At 42.1% G+C, this 25,130-nt stretch overlaps 1 protein-coding gene across 4 annotated transcripts in view; it reads right to left on the reverse strand.

Annotated features, from left to right (window-relative positions):
- Positions 1-25,130, reverse strand: part of MAML3 (mastermind like transcriptional coactivator 3) — a 279,257-nt gene that overhangs the window by 133,397 nt on the left and 120,730 nt on the right. Inside the window, exon 1 of one of the 4 annotated variants that reach the window (XM_081925956.1) lies at positions 17,675-17,701. The exons of the other annotated variants lie outside the window; for them this stretch is intronic. Coding sequence (XP_081782082.1) covers positions 17,675-17,686 — 12 coding nt within the window. The 5' untranslated portion in view covers positions 17,687-17,701. Of the gene's footprint in view, positions 1-17,674; positions 17,702-25,130 lie in introns of those variants that run through there. 4 annotated transcript variants of the gene reach the window in all.

Consider the following 25,130-nt stretch of genomic DNA (forward strand, 5'->3'; position numbering starts at 1 on the left):
AATTCATATGCTAAATGTTTCTTATGTCATATTTTAAAAATGCTTCAGCAAAGCAGAAATTGGCTGCATAAACCTACCTCAAAAAAACCCACAATGTTCCTTAGAATCCATGCCTACAATTGGAAGCAAAAAGCAAGTGACCACAAGGGTAGTAAATTATTTCAGATATTTATGTGCCACCTTTTAGGACAAAGCCCTCTCTAGAGTTTACCAAAATAAGATTTACAACCACAATAAGTCGCAATGAACAAAGTGTGACAAACACATCAATGAAATCCTTTTAAAGTCAGAATAAAATCATTCAGAAATGGCTTCACAAAGTCTTCAAGGTTTGCATGAAGATTTCCCAAGAGGGAGATTGGTAGAGTTTTCACAAAAGAGGGTTCCAAAGATATGGGGTCACCAGTGAAAAGTCCTTCTCCATGGTATCTGCCCATCTTATTTCTGCTTGTAGTGGGCCACAGAGTAATCCCCCTGAAGTCAATAGCAGGTCTTGGGTGGGTTCATTTTGGTGAACGCAGTCCTTCAAATAATTTGGTCCCAGACCATTTAGGGTTTTTTAAGTAAACGCCAGCACTTTGAACTGAGCCTGGAAATGAACTGATAACCAAAGAAGCTGATAAAATTTGTGCTATATTTACCGACCCTCTGGCCCTATTAGTAGATGCATTTTTACCAGCTGTAGCTTTCAAAGGATCTTTAAAATGTAGCCCCATGTATATTGTAGCATAAAGTTAAAAGTACCAAACATACTTAGCATTACATTAGCATCCATACAAGTGGGAGCTCCACATAATGTTGCACCATGGATGCTCCCTGCCCTCTTCCAGAACGCTCCATTTTACCTCTCCATTTTACCCCTCTGTTCCTCAAGTGCTTTTGTATGGCTAGAACATCCTTGAACTGAAATAATGCCTCTTGCTTGCCTGGATGAAGGCATGTAGTGCTTGGGGTGCAGAAAGCTATCACTTTTGCATGGTTGAAATGTTGCAGCTGAGACTTATGATATGGGTGTGAATTCTGTGGACAATATTTGACTATATATGTGTCAGCATCCCATAACAGTGCTTTCCATCAGTGTTTTCCATCAGTATTAAAGGGTAGTATTTTCATTTCTTCATTTTTGGTCTACTTAACATGCAGGAAAGCAGCAAACATTAATGTAAACACACAAAATAATAGGTTCTGAAGCAGAGACCAAGAATACAGAGTCCCTTGGGAATGTTTGCAGCAATTACAGGCACAGGTCTAATTAATTTTTTCAATACTAAATTATCTGCAAACTCAACTGGACCCCAGTGTAATGATTATGTCAGGGAAGAAATTTTGTCATTGGTCTCAGAGAGCTCTGCCCACTTCCTGTCTTTGACTTCAGACTGAAATGCTGCCTTGCTTTTTATTTACACTCAGTTTCCATAGTCACATCACTTAAAGAAGCAATTTCCCTGCTCATCCTATTAAAATATACTTCTGTTCATAGAGGTGTCTTTATTATGGATGCCCAAAGTTTATATCTAGAATATTTAGATAGTGATTATTTCACAAAAATAGATGGGGACTTGGCAGTTTATGATCCTCTCTACAATTCCTTGGCAGTAAATTCCATTTACAATAACAATACTTACTTTTAACTAAATGGGTTTCAAGATTACAAGGTAAACTTTGCATACGTTGAACAGCTGCTGGATTTACATATATGCCGCATAATTAAGTGGCTCTTTATTTATGTGAGAGCTCAAGCTGTACATGGACTTCACTTTACCCTGTGTGAAGACTTGCCCCTGTACTTCATATGAATGTATGGGACTCCCAAGATACTCCTAGAAGCAGGGGTATAGAGTCTCCTATCACTGCCCAGGGCAGCCCACCTATGCTACGCCATTGCCTAGAAGATATTTAGGGGTTGCAGGGGAAGGTTAGGTGGAGAACATTGCATTGTGCAGGCAGAAATCCTTGCGCTGACAAAATGTTCACATAACGCTACATTGGATTCAACCTGGTATCTCCCTGAGTATCATATTTTTCACACCTAAAAAATGTTACGCAGCAACATTGAGGGAACACATGCAGATCGTACACCAAAAAGCAGCAAAAAGGGGCAGGAAGGTCTGCTTATTGACTGGGGAATTGACCATAGAGGCCCTTAGAAAGATGCTAACAGCTAACATGCTGGCCACTGTGGAAGTGAACAGCAGCAGTTGGTAGGGCGAGGTCAGCGTGGTGCATAACACAGGCAGCGCCAATCCACTGCTCTTGCTGGTGCAATTGCACCATGCAGACCTTACTATCTCCTCACTCCTCCCCCTCTACATCCTGGCTTGCAAGAGTGACACAAGTGACCAGAGGTCAGGTGAATGCCACTGCCTACAGCAATGGAAAATGTATTGTTGTTTAAACAAACCCCCAAAACTGGATTGGTTGAAGGGAACCTAAAACCCTCCATGTTGTAGGATTACAACAACCATCAACTCTGAATGTTGGCCATACTCTTTGGAGCTGCTGGGAGTTGGAATCCAACAACATCTGAAGATTAACCACTGCTGCCCTGAACTCTCGTGCATTTGAAGCTTCAAGGTATCTCCTTATAATTAATGACTCTAAGAATACCCCTGCTTACCTACAGCATGCATGTCTCCAAATTATACCAGTGACTAATACACATCTGGCTTGTCTGCACTTCATATTAAAACTACTGCATCTGATATTTACTTTGAGAAGAAAGTATTTTAAAACTGAAGCAAATGGATAAAAATGGACATAAAAGAGCCTTTAGGTTTATTACTAGTTGCTATCATAAATGACACCCTCTTTTTATTTCTTTTATTGATTTAAAACATTGGTTACAGGTGATCCCAGTGCAGGGTGCAAAATTTAAAGCAAAACAATTGAATAAAGCACAGTTAAGAATACACATCAACCCATTTGGACCACCTGGAGAATTTGCGCAATAATATCCCTCATTTATAGAAGCTAGTTCTATATCCAGTACTCTGTACATATTCAGGAGGCTAATGAAGTTTTACATCCCATCCCATAACAGCCTTGTGCTTTTTGACAATCTTAAGAGTGTTTTTTATTTTTTTGTTTTTATTTTGCTTAAAAAGAGCAAAACAATAACAAGCCCACAATGGTGTTTTCTATAACTAGATCTTCACTGGGTAAACAAGATCCAAGGCAAAGTCACTGTGAGAGTTCAGCAGCTTACCACTAAAAGCGCCTAAAAGTACAGAGCTTTGTATGTTGTTTTCAGGTGTGTTGCGGAAATGTACCGCAGCACATCCACAAAGTGGGCTCCTGTTAATCCTTACTCTCATTAATGGACTTTCATTTGTATCTTTTCATCCTGTTGTGGTAAAAAAATAAAAATACATACTGCTCGGAATAGGTTTTGTCTGTCCAGAGACAAAAGATTTTAGGATTATATTTATGTTGGCAATTAGGTCTTTTTCACTCAAAAACTTTTGTCCTTGCTGCATGCAACAGCCACGTTACTCCCCTCTCCCACATCACATCTTGACCACTATCTAAATTAGCTTCTTCAGGGTTTGGAAGCACCTCAAAACACCTGTGTAAACTGAAAATCTACCTGCAGAAGTACACCCACGTTCCCAAGGTAGAAGCCCTACATTAGCTTTCCATATTCTCTCATGTCATAAAGGAGAGCAGCAGTGAGTCTCACCCCTTTCCCAGGTCACAGTTCCCACTGCCCTTCATGATTTGGAGCACAAATTGTAGTACAACTGGATGGTGCCAAGTTGGTGATGGCTGCTGTAACCCCATTGGAGGGCAATGGGGACTGCAACACAGAGGCAGAGCTGGTATGTTCTTCATCACCATGTGTGGCCTTTGGAATGCCTGAAGCAGGCATAGGCAAACTCCGGCCCTCCAGATGTTTGGGACTACAACTCCCATCATCCCTAGCTAACAGGACCAGTGGTCAGGGATGATGGGAATTGTAGTCCCAAACATCTGGAGGGCCAGAGTTTGCCTATGCTTGGCCTAAACAGAGCTAGAGCCAGAGCTAGAGTTCTATACAACTGCCACAAGCACCTATTGGCTAGGATCTTTGGCCCAAACACGTACTGCTTTGGAAAAGCTTTGAAATAAATTTTTGAAGACATGTACTTTAGTATGTTTGGTACACAGAAGTGCATCACTTGTTGGCAAGTTAGTTTCTCTCTTTCCTCTTTACCTTTGAAGGAGGGAAACACGCTTCGTCATCGCAAACCAGAGTTATCTTTGTCTACTACTGTAAGGGACAGTGATTAATAGTAAATCAGTCTGTTCACAGTAGCAAAGACATGTGCTCTTCTCAAAAGCTTCCTTTCTTACAGAGATGGCCAGTCATATGGAGACAAACACTACAATTCCCTGTGCACAGGTGGCAATTCCATGCATTTAAGAGCCCCCTTCCATGAGTGGTCTTCAGATCATGGCTTGAGTAATGTTTTGATTGAATAACTGCAAAGGAGCTGCATCTCTGCAGAACTAAGTAATGCCTGAGCAGGGTTTAAGACTGTAATTATGACCACAGCATCTGCCATTCCGGAAATCTTTCTTATTTTCTTTCAGGGCTAAAGAAGAAAAGAATGAATGGTGTAATACCCGAGCTTTGGTTGGTGGATTTAGGGGCAAAGTATGTTTTTATCATTGATTTTCCATTGCTATTGTGAACGCCTTCATGTTTCTGCCTTCTGTGCAGTGTGCAGCTTAGTTTACTTTCTTGAATAATCTGTAACAATTTGCTCTACAGAGAGGTCTTACCAGTGAGCACCTGCTCTCTGCTTTTGGAAACTCTCTATAGCATAAGTGGATCTGTGGATAATTCTGCCGGCAACTGAGGAATGGACTTGACGGTCTGCTAAGTTCATGTCTTCTATGCGAGGTGGGGAAAATACTTTGTCCTTAGATCCATTTTTAAAACCGGAGGTTTGCTCCCCTCATGGAAAAGACACTTTACATATACCCAAAAGAAGCTCTGCCATTAGTGCCAGATTTTGTTGGAAAAAAGAAAAAAAGATACCAATTCTAGTCTCTTTCATCCAAGACAGCCACAGGTGTCACTTGGTTGCCAAATGCCTGCCTGAGGCTCTTCTGACTTTTGCTTCGTTAAGACATGGGCAGCAGACTTCATAGAGCTTTTGCAGCACATACATAGGTTTGGTTCCCTCCTCCCCAACTTCTTGTATTGTTTTTAAGTTTTAAGGTTATCATATCATTACTGAGGGCTCATCCACATTTACATTTCTCCCACTGCTTCCTCCAGGGGAAACCTGCTCCTTACCTTGAAATTGGAGGAAATGTCAATTGGGTTTTTCACAGATTGACATTTGTTCCAATGCAGCTGTAAAGAGTGGATTTTCCTGAGGAAGTGAAACAGAAAACCACTCGAACCTGTTTCTAGAAAGCACAGGACAAGTGGAAAACCAGCCGGATCCATGCTTTTTCTATGCACAAGACAAGTGAAGTGGGGACAAGCCTTGAATTTGCTGCTGTTGCTCTGAGGATGATTTCAATGTTTTGTAAATATGTTTTTTTTAAAATGATGTAAGCCACTTTGTGGAAAGTCTTACACCCTTGCACTTTACCAGAATCCAGAGACGGCTTTCAAAAATTCCACAGTATTTGATTTATGAGATTCCTCCAATGGAGGCCTGAAAACACTCCAAAGTGCTAATTTGTTTCAGCAGTAGCTAGCATTCATGGAAAGGGAATCAAGCCCATAAGACTACTACTGAAATTAGGACAATGAGAGCAGCATCTGCAGTTGCTAACATTGAAACTATTGTGACTGTTGAATGCAAACAACTTATTTTGTGCTACAAAGGCCACTGGCTGCTTGGTCTTCCAAGTGCCGTTTTAGAGCAAGCCCCAGTGAAGCAAATAAGCTGACAAAGCATGTCGAGGATCACAGCCGACAGGCTTTGAAAGAGATGGGGATGCCAAGAGGAAGGGCTTATATTTGACATTTTTTCCTGAGGGTATAACAGAAGCTGTGTGCTCCGAGGAGGATAGCTTCAAGAACATGGACCAGAAGGTCAAACTACACCACAGGGGGGGAAAAGGCATAAACACAGGAGTGGAAGAGACAAGCATATGGAACATCTCATCTGGTATACTGCCACACCACACAACAATAGATCTGGGTCTAGGTATTCCATATGTACAAAAAAAAAACACCAACAACTGGAGGGAAAGGACAGCATGACTGCACGATCATCAAATATATACCGTAATAGCTTAAATCTCAAGATCATAGAATCGGTTCCTTTAAGGTGGAAGGTTATGAGCCACAGTTCTAAATTTCTTACAGTGCCTCCCTTTATCCCTCATTTTATCATCACAACAACACTGTGAAGTTGGTTAGATCAGAAATAACAAGTTGGCCAAGGTCGTAACTTTTTATTATGGGAGAGGTCTCCCTGCAACTCTGGGAAAGTGGCCTGTTTTGCCTTTAGAGCAGCAATTTTAAGGATAAAAGTTTGTGGGGATGAGAAGTTACATTATTTCAGAGAGCAAAATCTTATCTGACTGCCTGGTTTAAATTATTACTTTAACTGTGTAACATTTTATGCATTTTAGTTTGTTTTGTAATAGCTTTAGCTGCACAAATAAATAATATTTGTATTTGTGTGGCACAGCAGGTCACTACTCCTCATTCTTTTCACATATACATGCTTCTGTTCTCCCATGATTCCCCCATGAAAACAGCAGGGATGGTATACCACCCCAAATTTCAGCATTTTATACCCACAGTTAAGGTTATGGGGTCCGCAAAGGCATTTTTTTCTGGAATCAAAAATCGCAGAAAGGAGCACTAAGCATGCACTATATTCCATCAGTTTTCTGAAGTGGCTTCTACATTGTATGGAAGCTCAAACATAATGTGGAAATTAACAGTTAGGGAAACATGTGAATGTAGCCCCAGATAGCACTATTGCACACCTATAAACCACAGAACATTGCATTTACTGGTTTGCAGAAGGAGCGAAGCAGAATGTCGTCCCTTTCTTATTCAGTATTGTACTGGCTTTGCAGTATATTCAGAGAATCCAAATTATACAATTGATGTGGCACCACAAGTTGACAAACTTCTAACGCAGGAACCTGGAGCCCTGAATACGGAGCCAAGTTAGCATTGCTAATGTAAATTTTAATTTTTCTCATTCAAACATTTGACCTCTTTCCACTAGCATCAAGGATGCACACCTCTTATCAACTATTGCAAAGTCTAATATCCTTACTTTTCTTTAGAACAAAAGCTAAAAACACATTTTGCTGACAAAGGGAAATGCAAAAGAAATGTTAATAAAAACACTACCCTAGCAGAATTTCCATAACCTAGAAAAATGAGTTTGCCCACTGGAGGGCTCTAATATTGTTTCAACTACCATAGAAACACATCAAAATGTTGAAACTGAAATTATTTCAATGTATGGGAATAGAGCATTCAAATATGTACAATATACCAAACTCCATGGATATGCATACATTTAATGGAGGTCAGAAGTAATCTAACTGTGTTTTGCACTTCTAATACAAAAGAATGGTTTCTCTCTTTCTTCCAGTTCTTATGAATAACTTAATTAAGCATCCACCTGTTAACTTTTCTTTTGCACATTATCATAGAATGTTCACACCAGTGTAACAGAAACTAAAATAAATTATTTGTAATATTTATGCAGCAATACACAATTTTAACTTTGGGCTTAGGTCTGCTGTTTCATTTTTCAGAAGTGCCGGGTGTTCATGAACCTGGTGGCCCATCTCGGTTTATATGGCTGACAGAGTTGCTCAAGACTGGCTTGTGAACCACATGGCTAGACTTCCCCCTGAAATGAGCACATGCAGGAAAATACCTGCCTTTCCCCAGGACACTTTCCTAAATCCCTAAAGAATACAATACACTCACAAATAAAACCAGCACTACCTTTAGATCACAAAATGGGCTCCTCAATCAAACTTGTATGTGAATAATCATAACCACAGCATTCCATTCCAGGCACATGAAACCAGTCGCAAGGCCTAAATTCAGGAATACAGTATAGGAAGCTGCCTTATACCCAGTGCGGTCCATTTATCCATTCAGCTCAATATTGTCTACATCAGTGTTTCCCAAACTTGAGTCTCCAGCTGTTTTGGACTACAGTTCCCATCATCACTGACCACTGGTCTTGCTAGCTAGGGACGATAGGAGCTATAAACCAAAAACAGCTGGAAACCCAAGTTTGGGAAACACTGGTCTACACTGACTGGCCGTGGCTCTCCAGGGTTTCAGACAGGGATCTGTGTGGAGATGATGCTAGGGATCTTTTGCATCCAAAGCAAATGCTCAGCCACAGAGCTAAGGCCCTTTCCCCTGTTCATGCAACTTCTTCCTTAACAGCCACCTTGAGAAGGGAGGGTGGACTAAGCGAGTAAACACTTCAACCCGCACCCCTTGACATGGTCTGTCCACAAGTTTTGTTGTTGCTCCAGCATTTTCTGAGGGAGACAGAGGTACAGCTCCCAGAAGCTTCCAGGGTGGCTTATTCCAAACAGCATATCACATCAGGATACAATTATTCAAATAACTCCTGTGCCTTAAGGCTTCACAGGAAACACTTTCCTCTCCCAGTACCATGCAATTGCTGTCCCCAAATCCTGCCACTGGTGCCTCAATAACAGCATGAAATGTAACCTAGGGCAAAGTAACACCTTGTCTGGGAGAAAAGGCCTGTTTCATCCTCCATTTGCCAGGACAGGGAGTGGACTGGGGTGAAACGAGTGGGATACAAGTTCACAAATTTGTGAAAGAAGGATCTTAACATGTCAGGACTTTGCTGCAGGAAAATGCCCTTGCCTGTTCGTTTTTCAGAGTGTCACATGAGCGTTCATGCAGTTGAGTGGATAAGTGTCGATTCCTTTACAATACAGAGTGTGCTGATTATTTTCAATAGAACCATGTAAAGATATTTTAAACCGTTCCAGAAACTGCACCAGGCATGATGCAGCAGAGTGGAATTCACACTTCTCTGAACTTTGCAATGCAGTTCCTCAGTAGATCCTGGAGCTTCAGATGGTGCCTTCCATTGGCTCAACGGGTGGGCCTAAACCATGGGTCAGCAAACTTTTTCAGCAGGGGGCTGGTCCACTGTCCCTCAGACCTTGTGGGGGGGGCGGACTATATATTTTTTGGGGGGTGAACGAATTCCTATGCCCCACAAATAACCCAGAGATGCATTTTAAATAAAAGGACACATTCTACTCATGTAAAACATGCTGATTCCTGGACCATCCAAGGGCCAGATTTATCAGGCGACTGGGCCAGATCTGGCCCCCGGGCCTTAGTTTGCCTACCCCTGGTCTAAACCTTCTGACCACCTCCCCCAGGGCAAAGGGCCATCCTGTCTGCCCAGATCAAACTTGCCTCTTGTTACCTTTCAACTACCTTTCAAGCCTGACCTTTCCCCACTTTTCTTCCAAAAGGCAGCCAAGGAGGGAGAATCTGGAAGGGACAGGATGGCTCTTGCTCCTGGGTGAGGTGGTCTGAATGTTTAGACCTTGCCTGTTGAGCAAGTGGGAGGTGCCATCCCGAGCTGCAATATGGCCTCCAGCAAGCGCTAAGAATAGGAATTCATGGTAAGTGTTTCCACTTGTTCTATAACCAAAAAATGCATATTTTAGTGAAAAAGGCATTCTATTAGGGAAAATTGCCTGCAAAAACATGAACATTAGTCAAAACTGCATACAAAAATAGGGAACTAAAATGCTAATGAATTTTCATGAGGATTTTAAAAAATAAGAATTTGCAAGTTGCTGCAGAAATCATAAAAGCATAGAATTGTAAGTTGGATAAATAAGGAAGTGGGAGAACCATCCATAATTTCAACAGTTCTGAAGTTATCATTGGCCATATATACCCTTTACTAAATGCAATGCAGCTTACTTTAAGAATACACAAAATGTGAAATCTCCCTTACGTTCGGTATCTGGCATTCTCATACATTAAAATAAATTTCACTTGTGTATATGGCCTTAAACTGCCTTCCTATTTTTTTCAGGACTGGGGGAAGGGGAGAGGAAGAGAAATCTTGGTATGAAATCATTTCACAACAAACCAAATTTTATAACCTTCCTGAAAGATTAAAGGAAATTTATTAGAAAGTTGGACGTGCTAGTTGGTGCTGCTTTGAGAAACCCAACATGACATTCTTCAAGGTTTTCCTTTTAATTTAAAGTACTATATCAGGCTGATATAGGAAACATTATGGCCTTTTGGCTTCTTGCCTGAGCAAATAATTATTTCTGCTGCTTAGGAAAAACACCTCCTCTCGCTCCACTTGGTAGCAAAGGGAGATATCAAGGATCTCACTTAAAAACATCCAGGCTGCTCTTTTGGAGCCCTTCATCCAGTACATGCTAACACCGTTCTGCTGGGAGATTGCTATTCTAACATAATGAGATATTAATGAGCTTTGCACATGTTCCAACCCGCAACAGCCTCCCCCCCCTCTTTCCCACAAAACTAGAGATTCTCGTCCTGTTTTTTTCTGACACTGCAGTTGTGCTTCTCTCCCCTTTCTCTCCCCATCCCCGTTCTCCGCCCTCCCTGCCTCCCAGCACTGCTGCACAGTTTGCCTTAAGCTGCCAGCACTAAACAGCACCAAATGGGCTGGCACCGTCTTGTTTCCTGGCCTAATGGATGCTTGTTTAAACACTGGGGCTGTTTGCATTGCTGCAGCTCACTGCATGTTAAACACAGTCCTCTGAAACCCTACGCCAATCCAATAAAGGTATCAGCAGTACAGCGTGGGGAGGCAATTACTATAAGGTCCCAAGCGAGCCTTCTAAGCTCTAGGAAGGAAAATTTGATCGAACAACTAAAAGGAAAATCTGATTCGGCTCAGCATCACGTGGAAGACGCAAGGCTTAACTGCAGCCAGGTCTGTGGAGGGCAGAGAGAAATCAATGGAAGAGCTAGTGAGAGCAAATGCACATTGTTAAGAGGGGCTTTAAGCATTTGCCTGTTAGAAATGCCATCTGCTGCATATACCAAGAGATCGGCTCCCTTCTCTCTCTTCCCTTTGAAATCCTAAAAGATGCGGAGGCTTTTATTTTTTAAAATTTTATACCGTGCAGCTTCCCCTGCAGGCCTCTCATCAATCTTTAAAACAATTCTCTTCTGATAAAGGTCCCTTTTCCAGTGCAATATCATTGTAATATCAAAGGGGTGAGGTAAAGAGATGAAAACCAGAATGACAAAGGACTCGTTATAGATATAGATATATATATCTATATCTCCACCGGCCTATTTTTCAAAGACTCTCCCCTAATGATAGTCAATATTTGAAGGAATCAGCTCTCCACCTTTGCAGGGCCAGAAATCCAGGAAGGGGGAGAAAAAGCTGCATATCAATTCGTTTCAGCTGAGAAACAAAGACATTTCCAATGCGGGAGGGGGGACCCCACTTCCTCTGTTTGAAATAGATAATGGAAAAGTGCGGAAACTGTTGCTTCTTAGTTCCGACTTACTTTAACAGCTTCTAAACCAGGGCTTGCTCCAAAGGGCACCTTTGCTGACGAGATGGAAAGTTTCCCCAAGTGCCTGTCATGGATACATTCATTATGAAGGATTTAGGAGCATAAGACATGCCACACAGAACCAAACCAACAGTCCATCTAATTTGATTTCCTGCCTCCAGCAATAGATCCCTCCACCAATACTGGCAAGGAAAAGGCAAAATCCCCTCGCCTGCTTCAAATGCAGCCAGCTGGGTTTTACTGTGTTGGTTGATTTCTGCTTTCAAACTGCAGTAGTGATTCGTGGATGTGCCTCATCTGGCAATGGCAGTTCATTTTCGCCCTGGGAAATTGGCAGGCCTTTGTGCTGACCAGCAGCAGCTTGGCTAGCGGGTTCAAACTTTGACTCAAACCAAGTGAAGTACCTCTCACAGCATCGTAAATCCAGTGTGATCCAGAGCAGAGGATGATGCCAAGCAACTATTGAACTCAAGCATGGGGCAGCTTTCTGGAATGCAGAAAGCAGCCCTTTCTGAAAATATTGCTAAGAAGTGCATATATTTTCAGGAGTCTGAATCCTTGGTAAAGTAACAGGAAAAAGCCTGCCTGAAAGTCATACCTAACTTCACATCTTAGGCTCACTCAACTTCTAAAGTTTAGAACTTAAAATAGAGGATTAAAATAATATACAATGCAACATGATGTTCTTGGGATGCTACTGCTGCAAAGGAGATGGAGAAGCAGCTGAGATGTATTGGAGAGCGAACAGAGAGAAAATGTATCTGTGTCCCACAAGCAAAGTATACGAACAGAGAGAAAATGTATCTGTGTCCCACAAGCAAAGTATACAGCAGATGGGACAGAAAAAACTTCTGCTTAAGTACTAACAAGAGGAGAAAGACAAGAAAACAAAATGAAATATCAATGTCAGATCAAAGCAAAGGCCTGGAACACAGAGGCCCAACTCTGCAAGGGGTTAGATTTTCCAACACAGATTTGCTTGTCCATCCATGCTGATGAAAGTGTGCTGAATTTCCCCCCCACACACACACACATCATGCATTCTAATATAAAGGCTGGGGAAATAGGGGACTTATTAAGCATTAACACATTAACCACTCAATGCATTGGTGATCTGTAGCAGTAATCCTTGGCAGGCAACTCTGATTAGGGAAGGTGCTCCCTTGAGCTACAGTCTCATGGCCGGAGTAATTTCTTAAGGAATAGCTCATCTTCCCTGCTTTTCCTTCATGATTCTCACTGTGTAACCTGTGTACATGGGAAATACACATTTTCCTATTTTACAACATGTATACATCATGAAACATGCACATGAACAGGTGTAATTCCCAAGGAATAAAAGTATCATATGGATGTTTGAAGTCAAGTAAGGTGGATGATATTCTCCCACCTATTTAATTTTGCTGACAGGGTACTTTTTGAGCAGAAAGTAATACAGTAAATTAGCCTTACTCCTTTGCCTGTGAAAAGGTATGGATAATGAAAGGAAATCATGAGACGTTCCTGATAGGTATTAGCTTTCTGATCTGCATTCACTGCATGTGTTCGTGTGTGTTTAACGTCTGTTTGCCAAGTTGGGTTATGCAAAAGTCATGCCAAAGGCATTAAAAAGAAGTTGGGAAACATTGCTTGTCTTGCCACTTTTACAGGTGTGTATAACACACCAGCATGTGGGTGAGACAAGCACATACATTGTTAAAAGAGTATGAGACATTTGGAAATACATAAATGGCCTGACTTCCACCGAAACTGCCCTTGGCAGACCCACCTCTGTTAATGCAGGTCTGTTCTAATCATGTATAAGATATGTGTGGCAGGGCAGAAGGAGAGTATCCAAGTTAAAAGTGCAAAGTGGGTGTGCTCATGGTGATTCTTGAATCTTCCTCCCTTTCATAGCTTAATGCCTTTGAAGTCTGTCGTGCAAGTTAAAAAAATATTCAGACCCAGCCAGGTTACAAGAAGAGAGACGAGCCCAGCTGGGAGAACATCACCTTGAAGACTACACTGAACAAAGAAATGCCCCTCTTACTTTTTAAATTTGCCCCCCGTCCAACCTCACACGTAATATGTGATTGGGCAGACTTCTGTTTGAAGAAATGTGTCTGCTGCTATCATACCTGGTTTGGCTCTAAATAGTTTCTCATTTGCTACTATGTTGAAAACCTGATTTGTGGTTGTATGTGTTTATGTCTACATGAAGCACTATGAAGGCTTTAACAGGGTTCCTGCACCATTAATTAAAATTTCCTGTTGAAAGGGCTAGCCCATTTTACTGCTTCCATTGGAAAGAAGCACATCTACATCTAACCATGTCACTTCTGTCAGAGCCTGTCCGGAAAGAGTACAAACACTAGGAAGAAAACTTTGTCCTATCAATGCTCTAATTAGAAGTTAGGAAAAACATAGGCTCAAAAAGATGAGGCACTGAGTTTCAGTGGTCGGCTTTAAAGAAGAGGAGATGCTAGGAGAAAACACCCTCTTGTCTCCTGGGCTGCCTCTTTATGACACAGTGGGACAGCTAGTCAGCAAACGCTCAAGGCCAAGGAAGAAAAAATGTGGACACTCCTTTCATTGAAGCAAGAGATTGGAGTATTATAAGCTAGGACACAAAACCAGAGCCCTAAAGACTCAGCATGTGGACTCCAGCAACTTCTATTCATCATTTCAGGTTTCCTCCAATTTTGCAGATGCTTTGAATTCAGTGGGTTCTTTCCTTCTCTTTCCCTCCCTCCCTCCCTCCCTCCCTCCCTCCCTCCCTCCCTCCCTCCCTCCCTCCCTCCCTCTCTTTCCCTCCCTCCCACACATTATGAGACATATGCACAAATACATGAGTCTCCTGCGAGGCTGGGGCTGTGCCAAGTAAGGAAGGCCCCGGAGCAGCAACGTGTGGGCTTTTTGCCATGCTATTCTGATGGTTGAGACTGTCATGATCCCATCAGGACAGCCCATGCCTGCTAAATATTTGCCTAATCCAACATGGCCACTGATACTTAGGGTCTTATAATAATAAATATTATTATAACAGGCAGCTCTTGACACTCAGTGCTATTCAGCTTCCTGAGGTCAGCCTCAGATTTTGTTTGAAAACAAGGAGTTCAGGCATGTGTGTTGTAGGATGCTCAGAGAGAGAGAGAGAGAGAGAAATGGATCACCCGAGTCCCTTTCCCCACAGAGGCTTACAATTCCTGTCCCTGCTGGAAATACTTTTGCAAGAAAGCAAACAAACATTGGGTTCCCACAGCTCCTTCTCACAGAAAGACAGCACATCACTCACTGATCCTTCTGCTCCCTGTTCTTTCTCCAGAGATTCATATGTTCCTCAAGTAGTAGTGGACACTTCAGTAATATCTTTTTTTCTCCTTGTCATCCAAACACTCTTATAACATTACACAGCCAAATAGCAAATAAAGTAAAAATGGACTAGGCAGAGGGAGAATAACCCTTCAGAACAAAACTGAAGAACCACTTTCTGAAATAAGAATCAGAGAAATCAGAGAACTGAATGACATATTGTAGTCTACTCCCAACCACTATACTCAACCAAAGAGGGGAAAGTTCATTTCATAAAAAAAGGAAATAGTTGTCAGTTGAAATTCTACACGTCAAAAAAGGAACTAAGTCCACTTCACATTCGCCCCTTCACAGAACAAACCAGTTCAGTCCATGGTTCAATTCAAGTTCATCCAAATGTTCCCCAACAATTCCACCCATCCCCCAAGAATTTGGAACATTGTTATTATTCATATGTTTGATTTATTAACCACCTTCAAAACCACCATCTCAAAGCAACTTCTATATAAGATCATTAAAAACACAAAAATGACCAATACACTTAAAACAAGACAAAAAAACCTAACCAATAGACATTCATGGTAAAGACTCATTTATCCAGCTGGGAAAGCCTGTCAGAACAAAAGTGTCTTTAGGTGTTTCCAGAATATTCAGGCCATAGCTGTCAACCTTCCCTTTTTTTGCGGGAAATTCCCATATTCCAGCGTCGTTTCCTGCTGCTTCCCACTGCTATCCCGGATTGTAGACTGTCCTCGGAACAGGTGAGGCTGCTGATCCCTTATTTTTTGAGGCTACTGACAACTTATTTTCAAATCTGAAAGTTGACAGCTATGATTCAGACAGAAGGCACCTGTCTTATTTTGATAGGAGTAGCTGCACTAAAAGGGGGTGTCTTCACACATTACAAAATGCCACATGTCATGGCTGTATTCCATGTGTGCCTAAAAGGTGCAACACTGTCAGATGCTGGTGGTGGTTGCTCGTGAGTAACCATGCATGACCCTGACCTGTCTTTTACAGGTTTTATTGTGTAAACTATTTACAGTGCAGATCCACAAAATTCATGTCCGTCTTAGTCACTTGCAGAATCCGGGAGTGGCCCCTTCCGGCTTCTCCCCCAACACAGGAACTTCGGCACCCCAAGCCGCCTCCTCCCCTCATTGCATTTCACCCCTCTGCTCAAGCTGGGTGACGGACATGACGTGCGTCCCTCCTGGCCAGCCTGGCGAAGTGAGGCGCTGGGTCTCTCAGCAGCATCCTCAAGCCCTTTCCTCGCTTGGCTGGCCCCTTCCCTCTCTTCTCCACTGGGGGTGTGGCTTTTCCCACCACTGGACAAGGAGCTGCCCCTCAGGAGTTTCGGAGGCTCTCTGTATCCCAACGGGCCCCTGCCTCCTTGCCCTGTTCCGATGGCAGTCTCCTGACAAACACTTTCCCCCCTCTTTTTAAATGTAACATATAAGGTCTCCACAACACAAGTATAAACAGTGTGCATTTAGTAGGTTGGTATGTGGCCACAAGCATTGTGACGTGTGAAGCAGCTCTGATTTCAAACTTCAGAGAACATCTCTCAAGACACACTTTTCAGCATCAACCATCTGATGTATAAGAGAGCTACCATTATGCAACTGAACCAATGCTTAGAGAAGCATCTCTTGGCTTTGCTAAGTACTTAAGGCCCAAGGCTATACATTAATGTGAACATCTGTTTGATTTTCATTATTAATCATCCGTTTTCACTTATGTCCATCCTCCTTAGCAAGCCATTGCCCTTCCCTACACAGCACATCTCTATTCACAGCCATATGAACCAAAGCAAATCAAGCCCTTTTCTCCAAACAAAGCCCTATGAATACTCAGGAGTTTATTAGCAATGACTCCAAGCAAAGGAATGCTTTAACAAAGCAAATGCACAGAAGGAAGCAACCGTGCCACGTTCACTGGAAGGAAAATGTTTTGCCCCTTATTAATGCCATCTTGCTTTATTTGCACCAAGAGGAGGGAAACTTTTCCAGCCCAGGGGCCAGATTCCCTCAGGGGCAACCTCCCAAGGACCACATATCACAGCAATGGACAGAGCCAGAGGCAAAAGTGGGTGAAACGATGTATAGGACTCTTATCTCTGTAGGTCATATTCCAGCCACACACAACCAAAGGTTTCTACATCCAGTCAAGAAAGCAGCAGCATCACAACCCAATGTCTTATTTTTGCCAGGCAAACACACTCTAGGAGGCCACAGAGAATTGGTGAAGGGACAGCTCCAAGGGCCAGAGGGCTGCATTTTCCCCTGGGCCTGAGGTTCCAGACTCCTGACGTACACCAAGGAAGGCCTTCTGTATTCCTGGGCAGGGTGGGGGACCACTCTATCTTTGTGAGATAGGCCAAAGGTTTATTTTACCACTCAAACCACATTCAGAGCATTTGAACTCAGGTCTAGCTGGGGTAATACCAGGCAGATGCAGGATATGTGCATGTTATTATGTTAAAAGGGCAGCATGTGGAACATGTGCCAGAGATACCTGGAATCAACCATGACCTACAGTAAACTGTAAGTACAGACGCGGCCTTTAGATAGTGGGCCAGAATGATAAAGCACGTGAAGACATGCTTTTACTCAAGAACTAGTTTTCTAAGCTTGTCCAAAGCAAATGTGCTTTTGACAACATGCCAATGCTTTAGCATAAAGTAAAATCCAATATTTAACACAGGTGAATAGCTTCATGTTAAGCTCACATACTCTTCATTGTACAGTAGAGGGTGGATCAAATCATTTTGAGCCACATTTGTTAGCTACATCTTATCAAAGGTATATTAATTCCAAGATGCATGTACATGTATATATCTATATCTATATCCTACTACCTTTAAAATCATTTTTCATGTCCAGGTGGCTTAGAATCTGCACTTCTTTTTTGTCACCTATTCCCAGGCTCCATGCAAGCAAAATACGTGCAGCTGAAACATAAATTCTGTTTCAAAATATGGTCCGTAACCAGAAAACAGAAAACAAATATTTTAAATAGGAGCAGTCCAAGAATATACTAGAATACTCTACTAAAACAATGTTCACCCCCCCCCACAGCCCCCAGCAAGCTAAGATGGCCACTTTATTATTAGTATTATTGCATTACAGATTTTAGCCGTTCTTAATAGCCCATGTGTCAGGCCATGGCCTCCTCTGCATTTAAAACACATTATGAATTATTGTTTGCAGCTCAAATTTTATTCTGCAGGGACTGTGGCAAATGCCACTTATGCAGCTCTTCTGCCCATAAGGTAAACAGCCTGGATAAGATCGCTGCACCATGCTAATGGCAGTAATCTTCCAATCCCATAGGGCCAGTTTAAATGGTTTACCTTAGACATGTGAATTTATGTTGTTCTATTATGAGAACTTTGGGGGGGAAGAGGGGAGTTTTCACCAGGTGACAGACTGCCCTACCACATAATATATCATTAAAAAGGAAAACATCTGGCTGCTTTTTTATGCCAATAACCAGGAAAATTAGTGAGAGAATAAGTTTAAAATATATACTGTGGGAAGTAGTATTGCTCCTATTTTGACATCCTACCTAATTTTCAATTGTCCTTGACTAACATAAGCTCACGCTGAATTTTGTCATTCATGTGTGTGCGCGTGGTTTAAGAAAAAATAAAATGATATAATTTTGATTTAGTTGGATTGCTCTTTAAGGCATTGACTCTCCTATGGATATCACAATAATAAGCTGCAGTAAGCCCCCAGGCTTGCATGTCCACAGTTTCTCCTGCATAGCCAAGAGGAAAACTTCAGAAGCTTATACTTTTGCTTCTATTTCCAGGTGATTAGCATCATGAAGCTGCTTATGAAGTCTGCCTATGTAAGCTAACCATGTTTAGTGCAAACTATGGGCAGCCCTGTTGAGTGTGCAAGCGGACCAGGGCTTCTTCATGGCTCTGTCTCAGTTCTGGAACTGTCTCCCTACAAATGCGAGGAGGGTCTTGACCTGGATGGGCTTCTGACAAATGGTGAAGGCTTCCTTACTCTCCCAAGCTTGCAGAGGCCACATTTAGTTCAACTTAACTTTCTTCTACTGTCTAGCCCTCCTGTTAGATTGTTATGATTCCATTGCTCATTTAATTGGACTTTAATCAGTTTCAGTAATTCCCATTGGAATGTATGGTTTTGACACAAACCACTCTTTGATATAAACTGTATTTTTTTAAAAAAAAATGAAAAGCAGTATACAATAATACAAAATAAATGAATAAACAAATCATGCACACCCCTCAGTTTGGACAAAAGGCAAAGCAGAAAACCACAGTTTATATAACTGAAAGTAACTTTTCTGCCATGCTCTTTGAGACTGTGTGTGGGGAGGAGACGGGAGGGGAAATGCATGCAAACCTGAGGCTCACAGTAGTTCATGCGCATCACAATAAACATGTCTGTTTATCAGTAAAGGTAAAAAAAAGAAAAAAGGTAAAGGACCCCTGGACGGTTAAGTCCAGTCAAAGGTAACTATGGGGTGGCGGCACTCATCTCACTTTTATCAGTAACACCCTTCCACCTTTCATGTGTCCCTTGAAAGGAAAACATTTGCTAAAGATACACACATGCACACATTTAACAACAATATAGCATTTATACAGAGCTGCCTTTACTAAGATGTGTGTTGGAGAGGAGGAATGTAAGAAACAAATACAGGCTGCCATTGGTAAAGAGAACATGAATCACTCCCTAAATGTGACTAGATTCCCTGTTCTTGATGGTGCCCATATTAACATAAAGCAGGGCTTAGCAACCTTTTTCAGCCGTGGGCCGGTCCACCGTCCCTGTGGGGGGCTGGACTATATTTTGGAAAAAGAAATGAACTAATTCCTATTCCTGACAAATAACCCAGAGATGCATTTTAAATAAAAGCACACATTCTACTCATGTAAAAACACGCTGATTCTGGGACTGTCCGCGGGCCGGATTGAGAAGGCGATTGGGCCGGATCTGACCCCCGGGCCTTAGTTTGCCTACCCCTGCCCTAGTGCCTCAGTCCAGAAAAGCCTGTATGACTTAAAATGATAGTTGTGGCCAAACCACAGGGGGAGCCAAAGCAGAGCAGACTTACAGCTAGCTAATCTTCCTCACATTCAAGGAGGCTTCCTCCGAAAGGCTTGTGACTAAAATTCAGGGTAGATAACAGAAGTTATCAGAGCACTACAGCCAGAGAACTAAATTTCAAACTAGCACTTTAAACCAACATTACCAGTTTACACACACAATGTTTATTTCAGTGAGCGGAAGGCTGGGAGAAGACTGTAAAACCACAAGGCTGCTATCATTGGCCCTTGAAGGAATCCTTTTTCAAATTGCACAAAATCCATGTGTGTCGGAGCTTTGCTGCTGTTACAAAACCATCGCAAAAATAGCAGCCAAATTCTGCTAGAGAGACAGAGAGAGAGAGAGAGAGAGAGAGAGAGAGAGAGAGAGAGAGAGAGAACCTTTACAAAAGCAAAGTTTATAGCATGCTATAATTAAGCTCACATCCTGATAGAGGGAGCATGAAGTTTTATTCTAAATATAGCAGAAGTCCTCTTTATTGCACAAGTCTCCCCTCCTCCCTCTTTTAAAGTGAAATGTAAAAAATGAGTCACTGATATTGTCAGTGGCCTCCTTACCATTTAGATTTACAAAACAAATCAAGAAAAAAACCTAACTAAAACAGAAGGCTTTTGTTTCCTCTCTTTTCTTTTTAGCAAAGTGTTACTTTGAGTTTTTTAAAGGGACGGGCAGATAAAGCAGCAGTGCTCAGTGGATCAAACCCCATACTGTATATAAATAGCTGAAAATAAATAAATAAGACTAAATAATAATAAATGTTATCCAAGGCAGACAAGTAATCTTGTGCTATAATACTGACACTTTTAGCAACTGTTTTGTTTGCTGCAATATACTTTCTATGTGGATGCTCAGATGTTCACCATTAATACAGGAAAAATCTTCCATGTGGATTTCCTAAGACTGAAACTTGTCAAAGGGATGAGCTGCTCTGTGATGATCTGGAAACATTTTCTAGAAAGGTGGCTATTGCTAATGCACTAGTGGGCTCAAAGCACAGAAAATGGAAGTGACAAAAGAGTGCAGTAAGGACATGGAGCCTGTTATTGCTGCAAAGTTCTTGTGAACCACAAGCGTGGGCCCTGCAAGAAGACGCTTGCTGCACTGAGAAAGGCATGGAGCAATGCCTAGCTGGTTGCATTCAACTCACTGCTGACAGTAGCAACACTTGCAAAATGTACTAAAGCACGAAGACAACCTTTGGACCAACAGTCAGGAAAAACTGCACGGCTGTAAACTTTGACGGGAGAGATCATCACAGACCACAGCAAGCAGATGGCGTGATAGGGCAGGACAGAATCCCAACAGAGGTGCTAAAAGCCAGCTTCAATTCCCCTCTCATGACACACCTCCATGGCTTTCTCTTGCCGTGTTGAAAAAAGGATCTGTGCCACAAGACATGCGTCTCCCCAGCATTGTGACCCTCAAAGAACAAAGACGACTGCTATGATTGTAACAACTGCCACGGAATCTCCATGCTGTGGGGAAAGCCTCTGCCCATGAAGGTCTCAACAGATTACAGTCACTCACTGACAGGGTCTATCCCGCCCCTGAGCTTTAGAACTCAAGAGGTCAACAGTCAGCATGATTTTCTCACTGCACCAGTTACAGAAGAAATGTCAAGAGCATAGACACCCCTTGTACATTGTCTTCGTAAACCGGATGAAGATCTTTGACCTTCTCAGCCAAAAAGGACTCTTTACACTGCCCAGCCAGACAGAGTGCCCACCTAAGCTCCACAAGATGATTGTGTCCTTCCATGAGAACATGCACTGTGTTGTCCATCCTTGGATGCCTTCCCTAGAAAGAGTGGTGTGAAACAGGGCTGAGTTCTTGCCCCAACTCTCTTTGGCATATTTGTCTCCATGTTGCTCTCCTAAGCCTTTAGTTCAACTGTATTAAACAAACAAACAAACAAACAAACAAATAAATAAATAAATAATAAACTGCCCATCTGACTGGATTACCTCAGCCACTCTGGGTGGCTTTCAACAAAACGTTAAAACACGAAAGATCATGTGCACTTCCGTTTAAGGAACAGCAGAGGTCTGTTCAACCTGGCCTATCTTCACACACAAAAGCACAGTGGGCTCTTATAAATTCCAAAATATAAGGTTCCAGTCAAATGAGAGATCACATTGCGCCAAGTATTCTAGAACAATCTTGTTTCTATGGAGAAAGGCAGAGTAATTCATGAAGTGAGGCTACTGTGCTACCTGAACAAAAGGCAAGTCTCAACTGGCATAAGTATTGTGTCATCTTCACTAGATTCTAATTTGTGGCTGAGTTAAGTTCAAAGTGTTGGTGTGGGGCTTTAAAGCCCCAAATGGCCTAGGATTAGGCCACAAGGTTTTTGTGGCTTGGGCAGATTCGGCGGTCCCTGCACGGTGCATGGGAGCCGACTGAGCAGGTGGTGGGGGTCCCCGAGAGGGTGGCGGGGGTCCATGGGCTGGTTAAACAACCCCATGGGCCTTAGATTGCTGACCCCTGGATTAGGGTCATAGCAACCCCATATATTTAAAGCACTCTTATAACACTTTAACAGCCATAGCTTACCCCCAAAGAATCCTGGGAACTGTAGCTTGTTAACGATGCTGAGAGTTGATAGGAGACCCCTCACAACACCCTTAAACTATCAGACCACTGCACTATTCTGGGTCAAAATTAAAGTATCCCAGATTTTATATAGCTTCACCCAAATTTATTTGGGAGTGGCAAAATCAGCAGAAAACAATAAACACTATTCATTCATTTTTTTCCTCCAGTCCCACCCACCCCCCCTTTGGAAACAGTAACCCAGCCAGGAAAGCAACAGCCATATTTTAGAAGGCATCTCAAAACTGTCAATTTCAACTCTGCGATAGTGGCATGCATAGCATAAGGTCCAAGGCATGGCATAAAACAATTCACAAACCACTTTTATGAAGGTTGCTGGTTCTTGTACTGCTGAGAAGGCCAGATTCCATTAAAGTAGGCTTCTAGGCCTCATGACTGCTGTGAAATACTTTTCTTTTTCTTTCTGAAACATCAATAGCAAAATACTGAATCATAGAATCATAGAATTCTTGAGTTGGGCGGGACCTTGAGGATCCTCAGTCTAATCCAACCCCCCGCAGTGCTGCAATATGCAGCTGTCCCATACAGGGATGGAACCTGCAACCTTGGTGTTATCAGTACCAGGTTCTAACCAACTAAGCTAACCAGGCTCTAGTGTAATAAGAATAAAATAAATAAAACAACCCATCATTTTTAGTCCATTCATCAACATACCTAGCAAATCAAATACTTCACGTTTGAAGGTTATAGTTTTAATATATGAATGATGCATGCTCTGCCCAATGCCTGCAGTGTGACTATATTAGCCACATGTTACTAATGTATTCATACTATCTGTAGCCTTCTTGTTCGTAACATATTCCGATTTGGCTGTCAATCACAACAGAAATATAAAGAAGAAAGATATATGTACGGGTAATTCAAGAGGCTCAAAATGTATCTTGCTCCTCTGCCCTCCAGTTTCTTAGATTCCAATTAACACTTCTAGTAAAGAAAAGCAAACTAGATACTTCTGTATTATGCTGTCAACGCCACTCCCCACCTAGTATTTTCCAGAAGTCTTCACAAAAAAGCTGGGATAGCATGAATATGTCACAATGAGAAAGTTTACCATTTCTCTCCCCGCCCCCGCCCCCAGGCAATATTCTTTGTGGTTTCTCCAGTACTGTGAATGCATACCTCTGGTGTTTACCATCAGCAATTTTCAACATGCTGACATGGCTAAAAGTGACCACAGAGCCGACGCAAGCAAGCTAGAAGGAGAAACACAAGCGGAAACACTATGATCTTTCGACTCAAACTTTGCACTTTTTCGACAGGAACTTAACAAGGTGGCCTGGTTATCATGGGAGAGGATTCGATTAGTGCAACTTGGAGTAGACTCTCTCTCTCTCTCTCTCTCTCTCTCTCTCTCTCTCTCTCTCTCTCTCTTTTCTCGCCTTCTTTTTCATTAACCGACAGAGCTTTGTTCCTGATGTTGCTATTTTTGTGGCTGACGCATGCAAAGCTGTTGGAGGAGGGAGCCATTCCCACTACAAAGGTTAAATTTCTTTCCCTGCTGTTGGGGCTCGCAGAAGGGATTTCTTCTCCTTTCCCAACAATCTACCTTCTCATGCTTTAGACCAGGTGGTTCATCCTGGCACTGTCCTGTTCCTCCCCCCAAATTGTTTTAAAACAGTATCTTAAAGTCACCTGAAAACTGCTTGTAAACAGAAAGAGCAATTAAGGCTGCAATCCTATATCCACTTACTCCCCAGCAAGCCCTTCCGAAATCAGCGAGACCTTGTTTTAAATAGACATATATAGGCTTGCTTAGAATATTTCAGAAATATTGATCAGATATCATTATTTTCTGATTTGTACTTTAAATGTATAGAGCTGGATGATTTTTATAAATCCTATTCCTTCAACAAAAGTCCCCCCCTCTAAATGTAACTAGTAATTTAAGTATTAAAAGTTTGTGCAAGGCATATGAGAAAGAAATCCATAACCAACTCCTTTTGGTTTGTGTTGTTCAAAGACTCTAAAGTTTCAAATACTCAAAAGGCAGTCATTATCATTTACTAAAGCATACAGTACAAGAGAAAGTCCATTTTATAAAATGGAAAGTGTTAGCCTTTTGCCTTGTTTTCATTATCAGTTTACATACATGAGGAATTTGGAACCTGAGACCAGAAGTGTAGTAGTCTGGGGTTGAGAGTGGTTGAGGACCCATTACTGTACTATTTCTGCAGGAGGGGCCCAACAGGGCCCTGTCTCCAGTATCCCAGAGCCCCACAATCAGCATGGAAAGAGAGTTCCTTAGCCACTGAAAGGAAGTATTCTCACCCTTCGCGCTGACTGAAACCAATCAGAATGAAAGGAGAGGAGTCAGCCACTGAGGATCGGCTCCTAGGGTCACTCTGGAAAAGCAGGAATACCACCCAGGAGAAGCTGCTCTGTATGTTCCAAAGCTAAACATTTAGGAAGCACAAGTCACTTCAGTTTCAAGAGAATGGTGTGCAAGTTCTGCTACGTACAATAGAACTACAAGGAAAGCACAACTTAAGCAACACTGAAAAAGATACGGGAGCACTCCAAATCATTTGCCCATGTGTATGCACAGAAAATAGTAAATCTAGCTGAAAGGCAAAACATGAACATCTGCAGTGATGGATACATTACATCTAT

This window comes from Podarcis melisellensis (genome assembly GCF_964234715.1).
Source record: "Podarcis melisellensis genome assembly, chromosome: 9".
Classification (NCBI taxonomy): Eukaryota; Metazoa; Chordata; class Lepidosauria; order Squamata; family Lacertidae; genus Podarcis; species Podarcis melisellensis.